The sequence below is a fragment of the Paralichthys olivaceus genome, chromosome 15, assembly GCF_024713975.1.
Source record: "Paralichthys olivaceus isolate ysfri-2021 chromosome 15, ASM2471397v2, whole genome shotgun sequence".
Classification (NCBI taxonomy): Eukaryota; Metazoa; Chordata; class Actinopteri; order Pleuronectiformes; family Paralichthyidae; genus Paralichthys; species Paralichthys olivaceus.
In genome coordinates, this window is record NC_091107.1 from 2,366,917 (window position 1) to 2,381,813 (window position 14,897).

The 14,897-nt window shown below is 42.6% G+C and overlaps 1 protein-coding gene across 2 annotated transcripts; it reads left to right on the top strand.

The window, feature by feature from the left end:
- The first annotated feature begins 139 nt into the window (after positions 1 to 139).
- Positions 140 to 3,142, top strand: mrpl22 (mitochondrial ribosomal protein L22). 2 transcript variants are annotated; one of them, XM_020111582.2, is made up of 7 exons: positions 140 to 255; positions 352 to 394; positions 956 to 1,097; positions 1,293 to 1,358; positions 2,078 to 2,155; positions 2,298 to 2,367; positions 2,755 to 3,142. In XM_020111582.2, exons 1-7 carry the CDS (start codon positions 231 to 233, stop codon positions 2,961 to 2,963), a joined length of 633 nt encoding a protein of 210 aa, XP_019967141.1. In that variant the 5' UTR covers positions 140 to 230; the 3' UTR covers positions 2,964 to 3,142. The 2 variants fall into 2 exon arrangements, with proteins under 2 accessions (XP_019967141.1, XP_069395749.1); XM_069539648.1 differs by having other exon boundaries at positions 220 to 255; positions 352 to 623.
- The last annotated feature ends 11,755 nt before the right edge of the window (positions 3,143 to 14,897 follow it).

A 14,897-nucleotide genomic window follows, 5' to 3' on the forward strand; every position in this document is an offset into this window, starting at 1 on the left:
TGCTACGGAAGCTCAGTCGGGTCAAACCAGACCGAGTTTGCCTTTTTACACTGATGTCAACTGTGTCTAACTAACATTCAGTTGAACTTTGGTTCATAATAAAAACTTAATAATGATACAACGAGTCACATGCGAAGAGAGCTCGTCAAATAACGAAGCAAAACCCGCGGTTAATAATACTAAAGCTTTACTGACGTAAAAGCGACGCGACAGTGTCGTAAATTTCCAACATGGCGACCGCAATGACAGGACGTGGTGAGAGAGACTGAGCTAAATGTTCTCCACTAATCTACTTTAATACAGTGACGACGTCTGTTAATGGTGTTCTGATGTGTGCTCGTGTGTTTCCAGGTTTCGGTTTTCTTCGGAATTTATCCGGAGCGTTACACTCGAGGTGAGAGCTCTGATTCCAGCAGCGTCTCAGCTGCAGCGAACTCACAGAAGGACAGATCCACACCGGGAGTCTGCTTGTCTTAGTTTAGATGGTGGACACGAGTCTCCTCTTGTTCTCATCGGTGGCTGTGTCCCTGGTGACATTCTGACACGCGTACAAAGTGCAGGGGGTGTGAAGGACACGTTAGCTCGAATGCTAAAGCTACGACTGTTTATAATCTTTCGACAATGTGAGATACGCAGTCAGATCTCTGTCTACAATCATACACCGTTAACTGTTTTGATGGAGGTATACTTCTATCTTTATAATCATGGTATGTTTGATGCAGAGGTATATTCTGGAGACAGGAAGCAGAGTTAATGCTGATCATTGTGGTAGACAGAGACGTGTAGCTCGTCTCCAGGACAGAATTTGAAATTGAAATTTGCTGCACGGTAATTCAACTGATTGTTGGATGATCTGTTTAGTCCTCACCTCAGAGTTTCCTACATACATGCATGAGCTACAGTACACACGTGCAGTTACAACCTTTGTTTCATTCATTCCTCTCCCTCTCTACAGACTTCAGGCTCTGGGCGGCAGCAGCAGCCCTCAGCAGCTCTCATGTCTCCACACCAGCGCTTCACTGGAATCTAAACACTGGGAGAAGAGGAACCTGAAGGTTTATCCCCCTCAGCTGCCGGACGAGCCTCGCAGACCAGCGGTGAGTCTTTCTTCTGTTTGACCGTTGAAAGTGCAGGGAGAGAGGATGGAGGAAACCGAGTGCAGTGGTTCTGATTTTTATAGATGTTACATGTATATTTTATAAAGTATATAATCTGAAAGGTCATTTTGTATGTTGCAGTGTAAAAGTTATTTTTTTTACTGAAACATCTGACCATTTTGTTTTGTGTAACAGGAGATCCACCACAGCAGGAGGCAGATCAAGTACAGCAAAGACAAGATGTGGTACCTGGCTAAAATGGTAAGAAAATATCAATGTTCCTATTACCGTAGAATATCTTAATCAGTAAAAGACATTCCCTCCTCGTGATGCCAAATTTTTATCCATCAATTTGAATTGTGTTTTATGAAAGTGTCTTTTATGTAAAAGTTTAATTTAAATTTGTCTGTCTCGATGTGACAATCTGGGAATTTATTGTACCTTTAAAGTACTTTTAGCACATGTAGGCAAAGATAAATTTCTGCCTTGAAAAGTATACAAGGAAGTATTTTCTATTCTATTCAAATCCTTCAGCATCATCACCATGAAAAGCTTTGACCACTCATGAGTTAAATTGTTCATCTCTGTGAAATGTTGCTGCTGCTTCTTTTCATGCTGAACATTCAGACATTTGGAAGAACGTAGCAGTCGTGATAAAACTTAACTATAATATTTGTTTTTGTTGGGTATTTAAATAGATGGTCAACTGATCAAAATGTAATTTAAGAGAAAATCTGGTCATGGGCCAGAGTACAAATTATATCAATATCCAGGATTCCAGGAATATGACATCATCTGTTTGTTGTATAGTTTCAATCTTATCTATTGTGTTCAGTTTTTTGTGTCCGTGCCCTCTGTGGTCAGTGTTGACGTCAGACAGATATCTGGCTCCTCAGACATTGAAGCCCCCTGCTGTTTAAACAGCTGTGCAGCAAAGTTTCGTTATGTCGTTTCATCTCACGGTTTGCTTCCTTTCACAGATCCGAGGGATGAGCATCGATGAGGCCGTCTCCCAGCTGGAGTTCAACGACAAGAAAGGAGCGAAAATCATGAAAGAGGTTCGTGGCTGCAAGTGAATCACTCATAACTTTCTGGAGCATAGAATAAGAAGAATACCTGTAAGATTTAACCTTTTAAAGTTTTTTAATTAACTTATTTGTCATTTATTCAGGTGTTGTTTTTATTGTTTGTTTGCTTAAGGTCCTTCTTGAGGCCCAGGAGATGGCAGTCAAGCATCACAACGTAGAATACAAATCCAACCTGTATGTAGGTACGTGTCTGACGCAATGAAGAGTTTAACGGTTTTACTGATTCAGATTTAGAAACACGAATGCTTCTCAAAGCTACACTCTAATCTCATATTTGTCCCCATATGCTGTCAGTCTTCGTGTCAAAAGATTATAAATGTATATTTATCTTTCAAAGCAGTGGATTTCTCTTGGGTTCAGATCCTGAGCAGAGTGAGTCATTTAAGCGAAATTGCTCTGTAATTATAGATAAGCTGAGAGTCACCACATCTTTATTATTTTTGACCCGTTTTCTTTCCAAGGCGCCTCTTTGAATTAAATCCATTACATTGTCCCTTATCTGCGTCTTTCTGTTTATCTTGTTCACTCTCTTCATTAAACACCGTCCCCTCCTGTCCCCCGTCCTGCAGCTGAGTCCTTCTCCAGCAAAGGCAGGTACCTGAAGCGGATCCGTTACCACGGCCGCGGCATGTTTGGCATCATGGATAAAGTTTACTGCCACTACTTCGTCAAGCTGGTGGAGGGTTCGCCGCCAAAAATAGAGGAGAAGACGAGCTTTGACCAGGCTAAAGAGTACGTCCAGAGCCTCAAGAACAGAGCCATCATCCACAGTCTGTAGATCATGTGACAGGTCACATTGTACTACTGTGTGTGTGTGTGTGTGTGTGTGTGTGTGTGTGTGTGTGTGTGTGTGTGTGTGTGTGTGTGTGTGTGTGTGTGTGTGTGTGTGTGTGTGTGTGTGTGTGTGTGTGTGTGTGAGAGAGAGAGAGACATTTGTAAATAAAATGTATAATGAGACCCTCCAGTGTTTTTGTTTATTTAACACAAAATCTACAAACCAGATTTCCATGAAACTTGGTGGGAGGATGGGACATGGTTCAAAGAACTCATTCAAAAGGATCTCTGAGTTTGAGATCAACTTTCTGTAACACTGTGAGGACGTTTGACATTTTCAGGTTTTCTAGGGAATAAATTCTTGATTTACAATATGAGTAAGATTCGTGTGTTTGGTTGTTTTAGTTCAGGTTGATTGAATTTAAGGGACAGTTGAAGTCATGAGCTCTACTGAGTGACATTGTAGTTTTGTGTTATAACCATAAACTCTTTTGAATTATTGTCCGTATTTAAATCCACAGTTGGTATGTGCTCTTCTGGCTGCTATTCCTTTATTTTAAATCACTGACCGAGGACAATGACTCATAAATCAATAATGTAATTTAAGAAATAGTGGCAGATGCAAACCGCAGTAAAACCTGAACCTGCCAGTGCAGCGCTCGTCACCAAACAGACACCGGCCAGAAACCCACACCCCGCTGAGCTGCAGGACAACTCGTCCTGTCTCTGCTTCGCTGCGACGGGTTTGGTCTTTGTGTTAGTGTGACAGCAGTCACCACGACTCGTCCCCCTGGAGTCCAAACCTGTCCACTCCGCTGTTCCTCATCCCCTCAGCTCAGCCGCAGCTCTGAGAGGAACCAGCCTGTGGACGAGCGAATGAAATACAGGAAACAAGATGGAAGTGACTGGTTTCACTGGGAAGCTTCAGTGTGGTGGAGACAGGAAGACGTTCATGACACAATAAAATACTGGAACTACAATTAAAGATACAACGATAAGTTTCTTCACGTTTAACTGCATTTCCTGTTATTTGGAAAGTGTCTCTATCAGAGGACACAGCAAGTTAATTATGTTTTCTCTAAAGTGGAATCTTTTATGTCTCAGTCTTTATTTTTATTTGCTTTCCCTCCTGAATCTCTCAGCCTCATGCTCATTATTAGTGTTTGTCTCCTAATAAATTGAATTTATAGGAAAATGAATGAAAACTGATTTGTATTTTCTAAAGGTCAAATGTTCTCGTTGTTGTTCAGGCCCAGAGCTTTTGATCTCTACTGTTTCTAATTGGCCTTTTGCTTCCTCCTCCTGACGTGAGCTTGCGTATCTGCCCGTCAACACGTCCCTCGTCCCCTTGTCAGCTCTGAGACGCTTTAGAGTTAATTTCCAAATAAAATACCATCTGCTGGCCCCAATTTCAGCAAACAAGTGCCCTCAATCTCAGGTCGGAGGCCGACTCGGTCCCACAGCAGCGCCGACTTCTGAAAAGAGCAAAAGGCTTCATCATCTCCTGATTTTTATTTCTTTCCACTCCTTCTCTTCTTTCCCTGAGCACAAACACTGAAAACATTTATTACTCATTGGCTTTTACAACATCTCCACCAGTTAGTCGATGGTGTGCAGACGACTGCCTCCGCCCGGCAGCTGGACGGACACACAGACACACTGAGGTTGAAGAGGAAGTTGTTTGGCGAAGCTTCGGCCATTAAACCTGAGAGGGTCCACGTGAGCTCTCTGTGAGACAAGAGCAAGTTTCCACGAATCATGTGGGAGACGTGGCAACAACGCTTATTAAAGGACGTTAGTGTGTCTGCATGTGCGAGGACGTGAGAAGAACATGTGCATCGGTACAATGACAGAAACCATTTTAAAGAAACGTTTATTTATTAACGTGTTGGCCTACTTTGATTTGAATAGTTTTGTGTTTTCTGCTAACATGGAGGAGACACTCTGTTGTTGGGCCTGGTAATAGCTTCAACATGTCTCACTCACATTTATTCTCATAACCTCCTGAAGATGAAGATCCAAAGAAATACAATAACACGCACACACACGTATAAATTACATGTCAAGAATCCAAATGTGTTTTGCTGTGAGTAATTTTTGCGCTGAAACATTTATTGTCCTACATTGTGTTTTTTTTTTTTAAAGAAGTCACATGAATAAATAATCAAAACTGGGAAACAAAGCTTCTTTCCAGCTGTTTTTAACCCCACGCTCCCTCCGAGGCGAGGCCACGTTCCGTGGTTTCACCGAGTGAATTATGCATCGTCTCTTTCCAAGCATGAGCTCAACTGGCAGCGAGACGAGTAAAACCTGCGACTGGTGCTGGGAATGAACTGCGAGAAAGAGTCTAAATATTCTGGACTTTATTATTCATGACAAGAGAACGTGTACAAAAAAAAGTCCCTCGCCACACAACACCTGGATAAAAGAAGAGGAGGTCATGACGCTTCCTTTCATTTGTCTTTAACGCGGCTGGCTGGTCAACGTGCTGAGCGGCCCAGCGGACGCTCGGATTGAGAAACAAATAGAAATCAGAAGCCAGTTGTGCCTCTGGGTGTTATTCATTTCCTTTTAACTTTTCCATTTTATGTTTTTTTCCTCCCTCTCGCCCGTCTCTCTGCGGTGGCAGCGAGCAGAGGACAACAGCCACAAAATGGTTTTCGCTCCCAAATGAAATCTGCGGCACAAACAGCACAGAGCGGGCGGCCTGCTGCCCGGCGCCGGGCGCTTTGCCCTTGAGAAACGAGTCCAGACACGAAACAGTTTGTTTGCTCTCTGGACAGATTCCAATGAAGCTGCGTCTGAGTCTTTATCTCACTGACAAGAGGACGCATCTGTTTTTAGAAGACAGAAGCAGAAAGGAAAGTGTTTGAACACTTGTCTGTTCTTGTTGCAGTTTAATGATGTTGAAGCTTTTCTTAAGAGTCTTTTCATCCTTTTAATCTACTTTGCTTTGATTATTCACATCAGCCGCAATGATTTTACTTTTCCACAAAAGAAGAAGAGAAACTTTCTGAACCTATATTCATCGATCCATCAATGGACTGTCTGGCTTTTACCAAGTCCTGGATTTAAGGTTTCAGCTCCAACAGAACCACAGTGAAGTCCACACGTTCCTGAAATGTTCTGGAGGTTCTGTGTGTGACAGCACACACGTCAGACTGAGTCCATGTGACAAAACAACAGGAAAACATCTGGAAACGTGTTGACGAGGTTTCTAACACGTGACACTGGAAGAACACAAGTTCCCTCCTCCTGCTGCTCTACAGGCTCAAAAACAGCTCACGTCTAAAAAAAAACTGTTTTTATACCTGGAGCCTCTCGCTTTATTTTTGATTTCCAAAACGTGTCGTCAACTTTGATGAACTGATCAGTGCTCAACGCTCTGCAGCTCCAGGATGTTCTGAACGTTGATCCAGCAGCTGGGCTTCATATCCAGGAGGTCGTTTGGCCAACGAGACTCAGCTGCTCCAGGTCTCCCTCCCTGGAGCAGCTGCAGTCAGGACTCAGATTCTCATGTCGATCAAACGTGTGTTGTATTTATCGATGAGACATTATTTCCATGTTGTCACTGGTTTATATTATGTAAGTTTCCCCCGACCCACCTGAGAGCATCTGCTTCCTCCTGCATCCTCCTCAGTGCACTGGGTGTCACTGTTGCATCACATCTGAACCCTCCTGCTCCACGCTGCTCGTCCCAGGCGTCCCCCACAGCAGAGTCCTGTTTTCACACAACACCGAGGACGGGTTTCCCTCAACATGTCTCCAACAGACGTCTCACACGGATCACAGCCCGCATGAGATTCCCACAGAGCCAGAAAAACCAATCTGACAAAACCCTGCTGGGTGTGTGCGCCACATGTCTTTCAATTCATCAAGATGAATTTCAATATTTCAATATTTCAATTCGTCACGCATGCTGCAGCTCTGGGTGCAGGGAAGTGCAGAGCAGGGACCCTGTGCAGCGGGCTGAGACAAAAAGTGGTATTAAAGACTGTTACAGTAAGATTGACCTTCTGCAATTCTGATACCATGCGTATGCATTCCAGTATCTCATTAGGTGTACAATAGTTAATCAAACGTCGAGGCAGGCAGCCCTGAATGACAAGCAGCACTGCACCTGCACCGGTGCCAGAACCCCACAGCGATCCCTCTGCTCTCAGATCTAAACCAGAGATGGAGACTGAAGTGGAGCCAGATTTTTCAGATGCAAAGTCAGAAATATGAAACAAACATAAATGTTTGCAGCAGATGTTCCCGCCTCACATCTACCAGGCGTCCTTGCCTTTGCCCAAATCAGAATTTTCTGAAGACAAAATTGGACTTTTGCTTCACAAACCAGGCTCCACGTACCCCGTGGTGCCATCTAATTGCAGCAAACAACATTTTAATGGTTGCTATAATCCAAATGGATTGTGATGAGCTCGCAGGACAAGTTTTCAGTTGCACTCAAGAAAATAAGCTCTCTCCAAGGATGACAGTGTTTCAATATCATCTTCCTGCAAGCTGCTAAAACTTTGGAGGACACGCCAACATCCCTAAAAGTTGAAATGACAGTCATTGACATTCAGCCGTGGTCTCTGCTGAAAAACTGTAGAAAAACAATGTATTGTTCCACTTTTGAAACTGATGAAGATCCATCAAACATCCAAATTGGCAAAATTTGGATTTAACATCAATAAATGTTTTGTTATTCTTCTTCATATTTGAAAAATAAATGTTTCCTTTTAGAAAAGCTTCTTAAAAAACCATCAGGGGAAAAGTCAATGTCACTCAACCGAAACAATGTCATGCAATGTTATTCCTGAGCGGCAGCGAGAACAAAGACAGAGGCTGTGCTCGCTGAATGTGAATCACGTTGAAATGACGACACTGTAAGAAAAGACGGTTTCTGTGTCCAGGATCAGCTGCAGTGGGACAGTTAAGGCTGCACATCTGCAACAACTTGATATTCAGCAGCAGAGACGGACAGGAATCAAACCGGGGATGTGGGGATTACATGGTGAGTGCATTTGACCACTGGGCCACCACGACAGGAAAGTGTTGATGTTTATTTTGGAACTCATACATACGTTGATCAATGTGAGTCGTGATTAACTGACTTCAGACAAATTACATTTGCCAATAATGTTTTTTGTTGCTATTTGCAGGATTCATAAAAAAAGCACCGCAGTAATAGTATCCCAATTTTCCAATTTAACAGAATCCACCTGACAAACAAACAAACAAACAAACAACCAGAACGTCTTCGGCGAGTAAAGGTTCCCTTCATGAGTTTCTATGAACATATGTAACTAAACACATTTCACACACTTAATAAACACAAAGCTACGAAGTTCAGATTGTCCTTTAACCGTCCCTGCTCCGAACTTCAGCATCACTCAAGCAAAAGAAAGAACAAAAGAAGTTTCAACCACATAAACAATTCTCCAAATGTAGACAGAGGAAAAGTTCAAGGAAGGAAACACTCTTAAAAAAACGAAATGAGTTTTGCCATCATCGATGTGTTTCAGTGCAGTAATTATACATAAAATACTACTTCAACAAGTAGAGGTTGGCTGAGACAAGTAACTTTTCAGCTGGATATAAAAGTTGAATGGTGGCGAGGCCGTCACAGCTGTGAGGCTGTTTGAATGAAAACGACCCATAAACAGAAACAATCAAGAGAGGGGCGGGGTGTGTGTGTGTGTGTGTGTGTGTGTGTGTGTGTGTGTGTGTGCGTGTGTGTGTGTGTGTGTGTAATAATCGTGACATAATTGTCCACCCTGCCTGAAATCCACTGAAGTTGAGCGTTAGCTCTGCTGAGCCAAACCTTCTTTATTAACAAGGAACATTGCACCTCTTTCCAGTTAATGAAATATTGATTTGGAAATTGTATTGTAAGACGATGGAAAGCTTTTAAAGCGCTTTGTGCCTTTGCTCAGAGCCAACTTCATCAGTTATTATTTTTTAATGGTATTATTTGAAAATGCTCCTAAAGCAGAGAAGCATTTTTTTCCCGGGGCTTGGCGTGTGCCGTGTTCGTGATTAGCGTCATATTTCTGTGCCGAGGGAACTCAGGGCCACAAACGGCTGCATGTTTTTTTAATGAAAGACGTTGGCATCAAACCGAGAGTCGTAACGACGGCAGTGGGACATTGCTGATTTAATGATGTGTTTGTCCCTTTTCCAGTCGAGCTTTATAAAGAGAAATGTGTTTTAAAAAAAGGGGAATTAGTCACATTTCCAAATGTAGTTCACAATCAGCGACTCTGTATAATGGGATTTTGTTCCTCTGGTGTCCGAGTCGGGCCAATTCTGAGAAGCCCGTGAATCAGAAATGACAAAAACTGTGAATGTGTGTGCACTGTAGAATCCATCTGTACAGTAGAGATAAGAAACTAATCCAAACCAACTGGAAACCACTTGCTGCTTGAATTTGGTTATTTTGGTATCTGTGTTTAACAGCAGACTTCGGTGAAGCTCGCAGCTCAAACTGTGAGTGAAAACTGAAATTCACTGCACGTGCACACGCTGTCTGAATACGAAACCAGCCCACGCGCTATTAATTCCATTCACCTCTATTGTGTTGGAGTGGAAGCAGACACCTCAGACATAATTGGACGTATTTGCGTTGATTTGTGCACAAAAGAAAACTTTTATTTAATAGAAAAACACATAAAAAAGGCAGCTAGTTTATATTTTATATTGAAAATGATATATTTTCTGGTTATATAAATATTTGGTTGTATCTTCTGATGAAATTCACTGTTAGAATTGTAAAATATCAAGAGTCAGTTGAAGTTTTCTGTAATAATGTTTGAATAACAACATTTTAAGAACTCTAAAAAATAGATATCAATATTTCTACATGCTGCTTTTGATCCACACGTGCTGCAGAATTCCACCGCAACATTTCTCGATGTAAAACTCTGAGCGAGCGAAAACAGAGTTGTCTCACACACAGACGCTGCAGAACATGTCTCTGAACGCCAGAGTTTCCACTTTGATGAGCACCTGCGAGCGCGGATTAAGAATTAATGTTTTAATCCACCGAGATATTTGTTAGATTAAAAAAGCCCGGTGGCCTGGATTGATGTGAGAACTCAGGTTGAACTCGCTCCTTCTCTCTGCTGCTTCTCCAAATACTTGACATCATGGAAATACTCTTAATATGTATAATACAAGACAACAGAGCGCGATAGTCAACCAGTATTTGTCTTCGGCTGCATCTCAGTATTAAACCTTAAAAAGCTTTTGTTCCACTTTGGCTTTTATTTGTTCTCCGATTACAAGTTAATGTTTGTTTGGGTTTGAGATTTACGCAGCTAATTCCACCAATATAGTCAATTACATATTTACAAAATTCAAGTTTTGAGCCCTCAGCAAAACCAAAGTGTGAGGCGGGGGAGGGGATCCAGAGGGACTGCAGCTGCCGGGCAGTGTAATGCTCCAGACTTGGGGACAGAAACGTCTCCTCACTCAGTGATTGATGATAAACTAAAGATCCCAGAGGACATTATTTGACTCTGATGTGATTTTAACACTGTGGCAACAGACGATGGCACTGAGGTCCCACCACAGCAGCCAGAGACGAACCAGATGCTTTTAGTGACTCAAACATAAATTCAACTTCATTTGGTCGCTCAGCTCAGCTGTGTCTCTCACGTTCGTCTCTCTCTCCTGTCTCTGTCCTCAGCTGCTGCCTGAATCCAGGGACAGTTGATTGGCCAACTAGTGTCAGCTGTGCCAATCAGCTGTCCCTGGTTCACCTGGAGGTTCACCGAGCCGCCTCCGCAGACACGTAACCTCCTGATCTGGGGTCAGTGACGCTGCCGCTCCACCACAGAGCCGTCAACAAATATCCATCGTACGTGACATCACACACGCAGTCATTAACAAACACACCTGAGAGTCTGAAGCTTCATGTTTGTTTCATCTCCATCTTTTAGTTTCACGTTGTAATTTAGGAATCAAAGAGTTTAGTCTCACGGACGTACGTCCTGTCGTCACCACCTGCGTGGGCGTCGTCCACCTGTACTCGACTCTGATTGGTTTGTAGACTTATTTTATTTGTGTAGCTCCAAATCATAATAAACATGATCTCAGGTTAATTTAAGTAGAAGATCGAGATCTCAGACATTATAGAGAAAACCAACAGTTCACTGATTTCGTAGCCACTGAAATATCTGATGTTTTCTTCTTCTGTTGTTTAATGGCGTCTCTACTTCCTGTGACTGGTCCAAAAGTCCAAACAAACCAAACCAAGGTTCAGTTTGATCCGGACCCAGTCTCCTCTGGTCAGACTAGGTGTTGGTCCGTAGATCCAAGTCACCGTTACACATCACCTCTGTGATATCTCGGGTCGGACTACGACCTGAAACGTTTGATGCCTTCTGAACATCAGATGCTGGATGTCGTGCATCGTCACGTGAGCGTAGCTGACTGTTTGGGTGCAATGTGGAATTTTCATCATCTCATCCATTATAGAAAACATGCAGTTTAAATTACCACAGCGAGAGCAGAGTGGAGCCCGGGCAGCTTTCCATTCACTGACCGTGCTTTAGTGGCTCTGGGCAGCAGAGTGTGGGTTTGCAGGAGGTCATCATGGTTTATTACACACAGTCCATCAGAGCTGTTTCCATTCAGCCGCACTGTAACGCACACACACACTAATCAGCGCTGCGGACATCACCACCTCTCACTCTGCACTCTGCTCCGCCGCCGCCTCACATGATTGAAATGCATAATGCAGTTCACACTCCGGCACACTCTGTCCACCCTTTGTTTTCACTGCAGCCATTTATTCATCATTCCAGCTCGAGCGTTAATCAAAGCTGAACCACACGGAGCAGCTGATGTCAGCGCAGTGAAACGGAACAAAGTTTAAAAACACTTTGGTTCTGAGGACATGTTGAATATATCTTCATGCTCAGTTACTGTACAACTTTGTGTTCTTTGGACCAGAAGGTTGTTTCAGTGGCTGTGTCTCAATTCAGGGGCCGCGTTCCTCCGAGGCTGTGACGAGACTGTCCCGTTTCGAAAGGCTCCTTCCGACGCATCCTTTCGCCCCCGACACGGGCCTCCATGGGTGGATCCTTCCCAGTCCAACCTATCCCAGGATGCATTGCACTTTGGTGAAGAACCGTCGGCTTTGGCTCAACCGAACAGAACAACGCTACACATGTTGAAAACAACAACAGACAAAACAAAGTCTTGTCATGTCCAAATGCAGCTCTGTTGCTAGGCGACTGCAACAATGGTCAATGCCGATCACAGAAATCCTCTGGTGACCAAACGTCTCGTTTTCGGCATTCGCAGACAAAGACCGTCTCCTTTGGAGGACGCGTCCCCTGTTGATGGTGTTTTGTGTTGTTCAACGAGTCACAAATAAAAGAGTACAAACGAGCATCAGACCTGTAACTGAGCACAATTCTGTTCTGAGATCAACCTCCACGTTCTTCTAAATTGACGTTAGCTTCTTTGTTAGCTTCTACTACAACTTTGAGTATGGTGGCTTGAAGGGACAAAACACATCAACACCTCGGAGAACACAACAACAACAACAATTCTTTTTGGAAAACACAACGTCACAAGCCAACGTTATTGTGAGACAGTTGAAAAGTAGAAAAGAAGAAGAAGCAGAATCATCTGTTTTACTCCGTTTATCTTCTTTATCAAAACCAGACGAACAAATTATCAACCGTAAACTGATTTCTGTCTTTCCTCCTCAGGTGACATCACATTTATCAAACTTCACACACAACAGTTTTTCCATATATGCAGTAATCACCTCCGACACTTTGATGTATAAAATGGCTGCAGTGCCTTTAACTTGTAATGGCCTCTGCGTTTGTGCAGGAGTGATGCCATGGCAACAGAGCAACACATTATACTCATTACAACATGAATACGAGCACATATACGCTCAACCTGTGATGAGACATTAATCAGATGGGACACAAATTAAATTAATGTTTTCTGACTATTATTTTTCATTCGTTTTAATTGTTTGCGTGATAATCAACTTGCACAGACTCAGAGAATTAATCACAATCACTTAATTCTTATTAAAAATCTTTAAAGAACCCAGAAATATTTCTAATGCACGAAGTTAATCTTTTCACAACATCAGTTTGATTCCTGTTTGTTTTTCCATCAACACAACTGTTGACTCAACCGTCTAACATCCAGAACGAGAGGTACAGAAACTCCACCTCTGTTTCCATCGTCATGAAATCATCTTTCTAACGTTCACCTCCAACTGACTTCTCCGAGGAGTTTGTGCACGCTCCCCTGCAGCTGCACCACCACCCCTCCGCTGTACGTACACGAGGGCCCGACGCAGGACCAGATGTTGTTGTTGTGTTGCTACTTGCAGAGTCACTCACATTTCCATTAATCACTATCCCAACACCTCTCCTCTTAAACAATCAGGCATATGGGCCGCCTCGCCTGCCACGGGCGCCCACGGCAAAACGCAGCCCGCAGTTCATCAAGGTCCCACATGATGAAACAGCCCGAGCCACTGATCTTTGCCTAATTTAATGATAACTATCACCTGTTCTCCGAGTGCGCTGCCACACTCCAGATTGTTTGTGAGTAATTGGTCTGTGCCTTTTGCTTGATTAATTTGATTGCTACATTTTTCACTGTCCCCTCTCTGGTGATTGCTGCGGCACTACAGGTGCTGGGTTTCATTAATTATATCCTTAATTGTTTTGGAAAATGTTGCACGCAAGTTTGTTTCGCGGGGACGGTTGTGGTTTGTTTGCGAGCGGCAAAAACATCTCAGCGTGTTTTCTGCCACTTAAGAAGATAAATGAATCTCATCTTTTGAGCAGATTGTGGTGAAGATTCCAGGAGGCACAGAAACTCAAGGACGGAGAAGCCGCCGGAACCGCTGGAGATACGAGCGAGAAGCGTGGAAACTGATTTACACCTTTGTTCTCTCACATGTTCTGTGACGTGTTTGATTTATTGTCCAAACACTGAAATATGAGTCAGGAATGACGGTTATTGGCTGTTCAGCTTAGATTTTAATTCTATTTCAGTCTGAAAATGACGTGTGCAGAGCTGCAGACGTGTGTGACGAGGTGTCGGGTCAAGCGGTCAAAATATTTCGTAAAGCTTCGACACAAAGGAACACACGACATATCGAGAAATCCAAAGTCGTCCATCGGCTTCTTCTCTGCCTCGTTAGAAGGTTTTTCAAAGAGTCCAAACAGCAGATCTTTGTCTTCGACATCACAACAGTCCCTGACATCCCTCCTGCAGCAATTTATTTAATCTTAATTTAATCTTTATTTCAATTTAGTCATTTAATTGAGATTAAAATCTCTTGTTTAAGATAAAACAGAGAAACAATACAAATTATAATCAGCAAAACAAAACAACATAACAAAGAAAAAAAAGAATTAAGAAGTTACAAGAACCACGGAAATGTTTCAGAAGAGAAACTTGTGTTAGCAATAATATAAATATTGTGAAAAGTAATAATAAATACACTTGATTAGCCTCTGCAGCTCGTTCAGTGACAGACTCATCCACCCACGCTGCTCAACAGAGCGCCACAGGAAATCAGTCCTGCCTGTGCCTGTCAAATTGTACAATGACAACCTGTAAATTATAAAGATTAATAATGTTTAACTTACTTTTCTCATGCACAAATGCAAATCTATACATACCCGGTCTTTATTTCTACATATGTACATCTTTTTATCTCTTTTAGCCTTATTTGATTTGTATATTGTTATGTTTCTACCTGCTTTTGCTCGTTCACCTCTTTCTCAGGGGCTCTGTAACGTTTGAATTTCCCTGCGGGGATTAATAAAGTACTTCTGATCCTGATTCTGACTTAAACCTCGAAATTAGAAAAGATAGAATTAATGCCAGAGATTAATAAATCCTTAAAAAACAGAGGATTCACAAATGTATTTTGTTTTTTTTTACAATTCAG

Excerpts from the sequence above, each read along its gene's own strand:
- mrpl22 (XM_020111582.2), top strand. The coding sequence starts at position 231 with ATGGCGACCGCAATGACAGGACGTG. Across the intron at positions 1,359-2,077 it reads TGTGGTACCTGGCTAAAATG|ATCCGAGGGATGAGCATCGA; the intron begins GTAAGAAAATAT and ends TTCCTTTCACAG. Across the intron at positions 2,368-2,754 it reads CAAATCCAACCTGTATGTAG|CTGAGTCCTTCTCCAGCAAA; the intron begins GTACGTGTCTGA and ends CCCGTCCTGCAG.